We start from the raw sequence: 10,100 nt of genomic DNA, 5'->3' as shown, positions 1-10,100 counted from the left end.
GATTTCAGTCCCAGCCTGGCTGGCTTCAAAACACCCAGGCCACGCTCAGGCTGGGACACTGAGAGGCTAGCTTCTAGAAGCTCCAGACCAAAGCAGTCGTGCTTTATAATCATCTATCATCCTCAGAGCTCACTAAGGTCATTGCCCTCCTAGACTGCTCTGGCTAGGCCCCCAGTCTTAAACCATACCCTGACGAAATGCTGGAATTCCACAGAGCCAGACCTTGTAGGTTCTCAGAACTTCCATCACAAGCTACAGGCCTAGAGAGGAAGGCTCTCAGCAAGGAGGGCCCAGCAGGAGCCTCCCTGGGACTGGAGCCCCTCTGCACCTAGGCTCTGTGTCTGGGGCACTCTGGGCTCAAGGAATCACTGTTTGGAACTGAGACCAGAACTCCCAGGGGCATGGGGCTGTCATGTGGCTCCCAAGAGCACCCTGGACCCTCTCAGATCCACCACCTGAGCAGAGGGCAGGCTGGGCTTCCCATACACTTACTTCCAAAAGCAAAGGGCATCCTCCTCTGCCCGACCCCCCGTGCCTGGGTGCAAGGGCACCAAGAGCCGCACTCCCAATTTCCCAGCCCGGTGGGCCAGTGGGCTCCGTTAAGGTCTGTGAGGAGACGGGTTTTGTGAGTAGCGGGCCTGGGGCTACTGCAGGGCCGGAGCCCTCCCCGCCCGGCCCTGGGGGGAGGGAGCCAAGAGGGCTGGCTCTGCAGTTCTGCCCGTTCCTGGGGCTCCTTGGCAGGAAACCTAGCAGCGAGCACTGCGGGCAGTACCTGCTGCATTCCCTTGCGAAGCCAGGGCTTTGGCTGGGTAAGAGAGAGCTGGGGAGGCAGAGCTGGAGGAGAGGGCGAGCCGGCGCGAGAGGGGGTCTGCAGATTCTGTCTGGCAGCATCGTAATAATAGCAACCCATCTCCCGCGGGGTTGGATCTCTCCTCGGGCCTGGGATAGCTGCTATCGACTGTTTCCTCCTCGCCTACTTCATTATGTTGGCAGGAGCCTCTCACGACCGCCCCTCAACTTCTGTCCCCGGTTCCCCGGCCCCAGCGGCACCCAGCTGAGCTCTCCACGAGGTTCTGGTTAGTAAGCTGGGCTCTGCCACAGCATGGGTGTTCTCCTCGTAGGGTGGGGGCCGAGCCCCGGGGGGCCAACTCAGCGGCCACCTGCTCGGCTCTGGTCCCCGCCGGCCCCTTTAATTCGAGTTCGCAGCCGGGCCAGGTGCGGCGCTGCGTGGCGCGGTGCGGCGCGGTGCGGCTGCGGGCGGCGGCCGGGCGCTCCGTACGCGCCGCCCGCGGGACTGCAGAGCCGGCTCCCGGCTGGCCGCCCGCACCCCTCCCGCCGCCGCCCGCCGCCGCCGTTCCACCGGCGCTCGCGGTCACTCAGGAACATGGAGGCCCCGGGTGCCCAGCGGGAAGGGTAAATCGGTGTCTGGGCGTAGGGGCTGCTCGTGCCGCTTCCCCTGCCCGGGCTGCGGCGCGCGGAGGGGCTGCGGGGCACCGGGCGGCGCAGCCTGCAGCGCGGCGGGCTCGGGCTGAGTCCGGGCCAGGAGAGGGGGGCTGGCGCCCTGCGGAAGGAGAGGGCACGGAATGGGCTCGGGACCCTTGGGCTGCACACGACAGCGAGGCGCTGGCGGGTGATGGGAAGTGCAGCTGACGGGCAGAACCGGGTCTGGTGAATAGCGCCGGTTGGTAGGACCCGAATCACTTGGGACGCCGGCCTGCATTCCCCTCTCCGGCTCCGAACCAAAACGGCTTTGCGGCGGAGCGGAGCTTTTCCGCTTCCCCGGGGCTGTGCGCTGCGGCGGAGCCCCCGCGCTTAGGAGGAAGCGGAGCTCTGGGGGCAGCACCCTCCTCCCTACCCCCAGAGTTTGGGCTCCCGGGTTTTCGGGTGAAGATGAACCCCAGGGGCGAGAGAGCCGGGCTGCGCTCGGGCCCGCAGCGGCCGGGCAGGAAGGGGTTAAGGCGGCGCTCGCTGCGGCGGCCAGCTGCTGGTGGGTCCGGTCCGCCGGCGCGGAACCGCGCGCGGAACCGAGCGCTGAGCGCGCCTGGCGGAATCCCGGCCGGAGTCGGGGCGATGGGGAGAGGGCCGGGACCCCTCCCTGCCCCGGGGCCGGCGGGATTGGGCCGGCAGGGGGCCAGCCCGGAAGCCGGCTTCCTCCAGGCTCCCCCTCTCGCTGCTGCCAAGCCGCCTGGCAGCCAGGCTGGCCGGGCGTTCATTCTGCGCTCCCTGCCGAGATGTGAGGGCTTTTCTCTTGGGGTAGAAATCGGTGGTCGAGCGCCTGCCCAAATCACATGCCACCCTGCTCAGAGGGAAGCCTCCACCCCAGGGATCCCCGAGGGAGAGTAAGTCTTGGGAGCAAGCCAGCCAGCTTTTGGAGAGTCGACCTTTCTGTGTGAGGAGTCTCCCTAGATGGGCTCTGAAGGCGTGTGCGTCGGGGAGGTGGGGGGTGGGGGGAAGGGGTTCTTCCTCCTCCGGGACCTTGCCGGGGTCAGAGCTTAGAGTCGGGCTACAGTGGAGGAAGCCCTTCCCTTGGGAGATGCAGCGTCCTGACCTGGGGGCTGGAGGGCTTTGCCTAGAGTCCCTCCTGATGGCTGCTGAGGACCAAGGGAGATGTGGCTTAGCCCTGGCAGGCCCCCGAGGAGGCGGGCCCAGCCCAGCCTGAAGGCTCCTTCCCTGGAAGAAAAAGCTTCCAGCTGATGGAAGCCTGCCCAGAGGAGGCGGGGAGGCTGAGGGGTAGTTCTCAGGTGTGACACCAGCATGGAAGGTGGGCATGGAAGGAAAGCCGCCAGAGCCCTCCTAAATCTTGGCACCTGCCACCCAAAAGCCCTGGTTCCACCTTGCTGCTGTTTTTTCCAGGCAAGGTCACACCTCTTGAGGACAGCCAGGACTTCGCATCTTGCCACTTTCCTTCCAAAGGCTCCAGACCCAAGTTCTGCGTCCTCGAGCCCCGCGTTCCCCTGGCCAGACCCTCCACTGGCCCTCCAGGCCAGCGCAGTTCTGGAGCTCACCTCCAGGACCTGGAGCCTGCCCTCCTGCCCAGAATGACTCACCATTATTTCTCGCTCAAGTGAGAAGACGTGATTTGTGTATCGGGCTGCCTATTTGTGTATCTAGGATTCCCACGGTATCTGATCAGCTCTTCAAGGAAGAGAGCTCCAGGTTCCTGCCTTGCCAGGTAAATCAATCTATTTTTAATAACAGCCATATGTCGAGTCACTGGAGTGGGGGCAGTGAGGGAGACCCAAGCCCAAGATCCACCACTGTGAATACCTCCCTGGGGGCAGGTATTTGCAAGACATTAGTTCAGTGCCTGGGAGAGGGCTCCCTTTCAGCCTCTAGTATGGGGCTGTGCTCCTTGAAGCCCGTGTGGTGCAGAGGGGGCCTGTACCAATCACCTTCCCCCAGCGCAGGGCAATCTGGACCGTTCTTGAGAGACTGCCACCTGCTTGCCTCTGATCCCCAGCCAGGTTACAAGGTGAAGGTAAGTTTCGCTTTTTGGTGGTGGTGGTGGTGGTGGTGGTGGTGGTGATGTTTCTGAGCTCTTGGCTCAAAGATAGGAGACAAGGAGCAGCAACCCAGGTCGGGCTGCCAGTGCTGAGTGGTCTCACGGCCTTAACTGCCTCTGTCTTTCAGCCAAGGGAGGCTGTGTCTCTGGTCCTCAGCGAACCCTCGGGGCTCTCCTGCAGGACCCCAGGCCAATGCTTCTGTGTTTCCTGGGGCCGGAAGCAGCACCCTGAGCTCCCTGCCACCAGGCAGCTGGAAGGCATAGTGTGAGGCCCTTCTCTCAGCCCCAATTATGACAGTGGCCACCGGAGAGCCAGCGGATGAGGCTGCCGCCCTCCCTGGGCCCCCGCAGGACACGTACGACCCCGAGGCTGACCACGAGTGCTGTGAGAGAGTGGTAATCAACATCTCGGGGCTGCGCTTTGAGACCCAACTCAAGACCTTAGCTCAGTTTCCAGAGACCCTCTTAGGGGATCCAAAGAAGCGGATGAGGTACTTTGACCCCCTCCGAAACGAGTACTTTTTCGACCGGAACCGGCCCAGCTTTGACGCCATTTTGTACTACTACCAGTCTGGGGGCCGCTTGAGGCGGCCCGTGAACGTGCCCTTGGACATCTTCTCCGAAGAAATTCGGTTTTATGAGCTGGGAGAAGAAGCAATGGAGATGTTTCGGGAAGACGAAGGCTACATCAAAGAGGAAGAGCGTCCTCTGCCTGAAAATGAGTTTCAGAGGCAGGTGTGGCTTCTCTTTGAATACCCAGAGAGCTCAGGGCCTGCCAGGATTATTGCTATCGTATCTGTCATGGTGATCCTGATCTCGATCGTCAGCTTCTGCCTGGAGACCCTGCCCATCTTCCGGGATGAGAACGAGGACATGCACGGCAGCGGGATGACCTTCCACACCTACTCCAACAGCACGATAGGGTACCAGCAGTCGACTTCCTTCACTGACCCTTTCTTCATTGTAGAGACCCTCTGCATCATCTGGTTCTCGTTCGAATTCTTGGTGAGGTTCTTTGCCTGTCCCAGCAAAGCCGGCTTCTTCACCAACATCATGAACATCATTGACATCGTGGCCATCATCCCCTACTTCATCACCCTGGGGACGGAGCTGGCTGAGAAGCCAGAGGATGCCCAGCAGGGCCAGCAGGCCATGTCGCTGGCCATCCTCCGTGTCATCCGGTTGGTAAGAGTCTTTAGGATTTTCAAGTTGTCTAGACACTCCAAAGGTCTCCAGATTCTAGGTCAGACCCTCAAAGCCAGCATGAGAGAATTGGGCCTCCTGATATTCTTCCTCTTCATCGGGGTCATCCTTTTCTCTAGTGCTGTCTATTTCGCAGAGGCCGATGAGCGAGAGTCCCAGTTCCCCAGCATCCCGGATGCCTTCTGGTGGGCAGTCGTCTCCATGACAACTGTAGGCTATGGAGACATGGTTCCAACTACCATTGGGGGAAAGATCGTGGGTTCCCTGTGTGCAATCGCAGGTGTGTTAACCATTGCCTTACCGGTCCCTGTCATAGTGTCCAACTTCAACTACTTCTACCACCGGGAGACAGAGGGAGAGGAGCAGGCCCAGTACCTGCAAGTGACGAGCTGTCCAAAGATCCCATCCTCCCCTGACCTGAAGAAAAGTAGAAGTGCCTCTACCATTAGTAAGTCTGATTACATGGAGATCCAGGAGGGGGTAAACAACAGTAACGAGGACTTTAGAGAGGAAAACTTGAAAACGGCCAACTGCACTTTGGCTAATACAAACTATGTGAATATTACCAAAATGTTAACTGATGTCTGATTGAAACCTATTAACCTACCCGCAGCTCCATGGAATACTGCAGATACTGCATAAATAGCCTGCATTGTAGTCAGTGTGTTCTACAGTGTGTATCTGGTTCTGCATGGAACGCAAATAGTGCAAGTGACTTTTGATCTTTTGATTTTTGATTTAGAACACAGAATATCTATCCCTGGCTTTCATGCAAATCTTCATCACTGGCCTAGGGGGTTCTAAACAGGGGAGTTATCTATGGAGCCAGAATTTCAGAAAGACACATTGGGGCCACCTCCTATCAAATACATAACCCGCCCCATCTGTACCACCTTCCCTCCCGAATTAAACACGCACAACACCCGGGGAGACACACCCCACCACTCCCAAGCCTCCGGGCCCCCAAGCCCCTGGTCCCATATGAGCCCACCTCCCCCTTCACAGAGGAAAACCGTGGTGGCTTAGCTTGAAAGCACCGGGAGTTATTCAAAAGGTCATTTCCCATTTTTGCATTGAAAAGAACACACAGTCCTGCGTATTGGAATTACTTTCTGTGTCACGGGCTGGGGTTTGTGTGAATTGCAGTTGCCTAGTGGGTGCTCCGGAGGCTTGTGTTTCATAACGGAAAAGGCTGCTTTTGGTTTTTCTCTGTAGTGTGGATGTGGGGGAACCCCAGGGGGAGGGACAGTCAGGATGACCGAAGGCGAGTTGCCCGGTAGCACGTTCGCCCTTAGGCTGATGGGGAGAAGCTAATGAACCAAGGGACCTCTCAGCTTCGGACCTCGCCATTTTCGCAGGCTTCGGGGTCACAAAACATGCCCGACTTCTGCGTTACGCTGGAGTTTGCACACACCTGCTTTCCCAGCGCGGTGCTGGTGGCCCTGACACCACAGCGCAGTTTCCAGTGATGCGATAGACCTGCATGGGTGTGTGTTGCATGAATCTCAGTAGTTAAAACACAGGAGATAACCTATTTTCCTAGTAGCCTACACAGTATTCATATTTAGAGTATCAATAGCCCCGGAGTGGCATGGAGCTAGGGGTTTGTTTGGTTTGTTTTGGTTTTTTTTCCCCATCAAAGGACAAAAGCCCTCAGGAGAAAGGAAAAAAAAAAAAAAAGAAGAGACTATTTGGAACGGGGAACCACAACTTCCGGCTCTCCAGCCCACCCCATCCCCGTTCTTCCACGGCGGGGCACAGACCTCTTGCAAAGCCCGGAAAGGGAGCAGGGAAAGCAGCGCCCCGAACACCTCACATAACTGCACCTTACGATTGAACTTAGTCATGGGCATAACTCTATAGCTGACCAGGGCACCTGGTCCCGAGGACAGGCAGATTTGTGGATCCAGTGTATGTAAATATATATTGAGTATCTCTTTTACAAGTTCCTCTACTTACCTAGCTATAGAAGAAATTGCATTTGAACCTTGTATAAGCTTATGCAATATTTCTGACACAGGGCAATTTATGCATGTGTTTGACTACGTGCACTAGCGTATGTATGTGTATATTATATATTATATACATACATACATATGTGTGTGTATATGTATATATGCACACATGCACACACACTTATATATATACATACATATATATATATAAATATATATATATATATATTCATTCTCTGGAGTTCAGGTTCAGGAGCAAATCCACTGCTTGGTGGGTTGGTTGTCTGAGCAGCCTAATGGGTTGGTTTGTCTCATTGATAACCCCACTGGGACTGGGTTTGCTGCCATTGCCTCAGACACTCCAGTCTTCATGGATTCTTAGATGTTAGAATTGTCTCTCTGCCCTCCATGTGCTGCAGCTTCAGTTCCCCGTGGCTGAAGCTTGTCTCACCGAGTACACAAGGGCCTGTGGCCCTCACGGCTCCCGCTGCCCTGGGCCACACCCGCCCCAGGCCTCCTCTCTACAGCCCATCATGTTCATCATCTCCCTTCTCATCTTCGCCCGCCCTCTTTGGCTTTTCTTGTCATTTGGCTCTGCATCAGTCACTTTAATGACCCTTTCCGTAAAGAGCCAGAATGGATCTCCTGCTTGAAACCAGGGACCCAGTGCCACAGGTCTAGACTTGAAGGGAGCTTCCTCGGTGTGGAAACTCCGGAAGTCCCGGGCCAAGGGATGGAGATGCTAGATGATCCATGGCATCATTTCGATGGCCCGGCTCAAACTCTCTCCCCATTGCACTGGCAACCAGAGCTGCTTAAATAATCATTCCCTGTCCTGGGACAGATTGAGAGGGAATGAGCACTTCGCCTAAGGGTGGAGTTCAGGCTGGCCCTGGAATGGGTTGAGGTGGGGAAGCTTCCGCCTCCCAGACTGGGCTTCCTCACCTTTCGACATAATAGCTTGTATTTCCCAAACACAGTGTGGTCAGGTCGCCCAACCTCGGCTCCAGCCCTAGCCTCACTGTTGGCTATTTAGCACCTACAGTTACCTTGGGGGGTGGGGCACCAGCTCAGGGTGCTAGGCCCAGGGTGCTCACTAGTTCCTGGTCACCCACATCCCCAGGGATCTGCAGGATGCCCCATGCCCAGCGTGAAGCCTCTATGCTTCTCTTCCTCTCCTTCATGGGAGGTGGTGCTGAATTTCCAAGACGTGGGGTGGGAAGGGCGCAGACCTTGGGAAACAGATGGTAAAACAACCCATACCCAAGGCCTCGGTCAGAGGGGAGATCTCCTATCCCGTTGGCCTTGACCGAGGACTATAAAATATCCACAGGTGCAGGCACAATGCTACACGCCCACCGCAAAATAGATACACTGTCGACCCACACAAATACAAAACGCACAGAGGCCAGTTAGTGAAAAGGGCATACACAGATGATATGTAACTACACCTGTATCCAAAATAGACATATTCAGCACAGACCTAGAACATACTTACCAATACAGAACATAACACAGAAGATCTACGCATACCACATACAAGGACACAACCACAACTCAGACGCAAAATGCGTAAAAACCACATGAACACAATGGGTATGTATACACAGTACACCAAGGATACTTTATATTGTTTCTGCCCACCAAATACACACAAACTCAGTTTATACACACAATGCATTTACTCATATGAGGCACACAACGTACAGCACACACACCCAAGCACATACACACATAATTCACATGGAGGGTACACCTATACTCAGCTCTATCTCTCTGCCCCCAAAGCTATAAATCAGTAGGCATAAACAAAAGATGAGATTTCATCACCTTTCCCTAGCCTGCATCTGTACTCCCCCAATAGCCTTCAAGAAGCCTCTTCCTCTACCCTCTTCTCTTTCTCCCACTTCCAGATTTCAGAGAAGTAACCCCCAAGGTTTAAAGCAAAAAGATGAGCCACCACCATTGTTTAGCAGATCTTGGATTAAGACTGGGAATCTCATAGGGCTTCTACTTATTCACCTTCCTCCCACGAGAAATGTGAGTGTGGAAGGACCTGGGACAGCCAGTAGCCTATTAACACACACCTCCTTGCCATGCCCTAGCCTTTGGAGCAAGTCCACATAGACAACCCCCTTGCCCAGGCTCCCCTGCTCCCAACCCCGGGATCTCTAGATTCAGCTCCGTTCTCTTCAAAGCAGTGATGGCTCAAGAAACTGCAGGGTCCTGAGCCCAAAACCAGAGTGAAGATGCCCCCAACATTCTGTCAGTCCTCAGACTTCACTGCCCTTCCATCCTCAATGGCTTTGTCAGGGGCGGGTCAGAAAAAGTCAAGACCACACGTAGACTTGTCTCTTAAAATGAGCCCCCTTTCCTTGCTTGTGGCATCTCACTTGCTCTTGGGCATAAGCCCAGTGGGGTCAACTCCTGAGTCCCCTTTATGGGGATCCAATCCCAGGCACGCTCCACTCCTTTGCCGGGTCTCCACCTGGATGCCCTGCCTCCCATCCAATTTGCTGCGCCTTGAGGAAACGCTCACTAATTCAGCTTACGAAAAACACGATTGAGGACGGGAATCTAATGCCACACAAGCAAGCAACAATTTTTTAGAAGGCCTGATTTTTATCCTGTATTCTAAGGCCAGATTTAAATGCTTCATAAGATTCCTCTTTGAATGGCGCACAGAGCTGCTTCTTCCCACTGGTAGCTGGGTGCTTGTTGGCCAAGGCGTCACCTCAGAAGGAAATTGAGAATTGAAGTCAGGCATTGGCTCAGGCATGTCTGTCTTTACTCCTGTGGCCCTCCCGGGTATGTCCCTCCTAACGATGGCCACAGCTCCCAGTCTCCACAGAGGAAGCACCAGCAGCAGAGAAGGACATGTGGGGTCCAGTGTGCACGTTCAGGGCAAGACGCCGGGCCTTTCGCGCACTCCCAAGTCCAGGGAGCAATTTTCCCTTCAGGTTCAGCAGGTGTTGCCATGAGCTCAAACTTTCATTTATGTTAGAGTTTCAGAAGGCTAAAGAGAAAGAAGTCCAGGAAAGGTGGGGAGATGATCAGGAAGAGAGGGTCCAATTGCAGCATAAACTTTACAGGAGCTGAAACTTAGCTGAGGACATAATTAAGGCTCTGTGCTTCCTGAAGCTTCCATGGTGTCAGACACACTGTCTGCCTTCCTCTCTGCTTCCCTCTGTCCCTCTCAGCTGGGCTTCTGAGAATGGAATAGGCATGTCACCAGGAGGTTAGCCTTTTGAAAGGAGCCCCCAGCGAGTGTGCCTCCAGACTCCATTGGCTGGATGTGGAAAGGACTCCATGAGAGCTTTGTTGGCCTGAGTGCTCATGTGGCTGTCTCAGGTGGGGAGGCTTGCAGGACTGGCTTGTCCCATCTGCTGTCCCTGGATCTCTCACTCCTTCATAGTGAGGACCTTGGCCAACTTACTTCC

At 55.5% G+C, this 10,100-nt stretch overlaps 1 protein-coding gene across 2 annotated transcripts; it reads left to right on the top strand.

The window, feature by feature from the left end:
- The first annotated feature begins 3,793 nt into the window (after positions 1-3,793).
- Positions 3,794-6,568, top strand: KCNA2 (potassium voltage-gated channel subfamily A member 2). Of its 2 annotated transcripts, XM_021690144.1 has the most exons (2): positions 3,794-4,693; positions 6,467-6,568. In XM_021690144.1, exons 1-2 carry the CDS (start codon positions 3,794-3,796, stop codon positions 6,566-6,568), a joined length of 1,002 nt encoding a protein of 333 aa, XP_021545819.1. The 2 variants fall into 2 exon arrangements, with proteins under 2 accessions (XP_021545819.1, XP_021545818.1); XM_021690143.1 differs by lacking the exon at positions 6,467-6,568 and having other exon boundaries at positions 3,794-5,413.
- Positions 6,569-10,100: the final 3,532 nt, after the last annotated feature.

Source organism: Neomonachus schauinslandi, chromosome 4 (assembly GCF_002201575.2).
Source record: "Neomonachus schauinslandi chromosome 4, ASM220157v2, whole genome shotgun sequence".
Lineage (NCBI taxonomy): Eukaryota > Metazoa > Chordata > Mammalia > Carnivora > Phocidae > Neomonachus > Neomonachus schauinslandi.
The sequence above is the reverse complement of the archived record's forward strand: the minus strand, read 5'-3'. Positions and strand labels throughout refer to the sequence as shown.

Bases quoted from the DNA above. Each gene is read 5' to 3' on its own strand.
- KCNA2 (XM_021690143.1), top strand. From the start codon at position 3,794: ATGACAGTGGCCACCGGAGAGCCAGCGGATGAGGCTGCCGCCCTCCCT.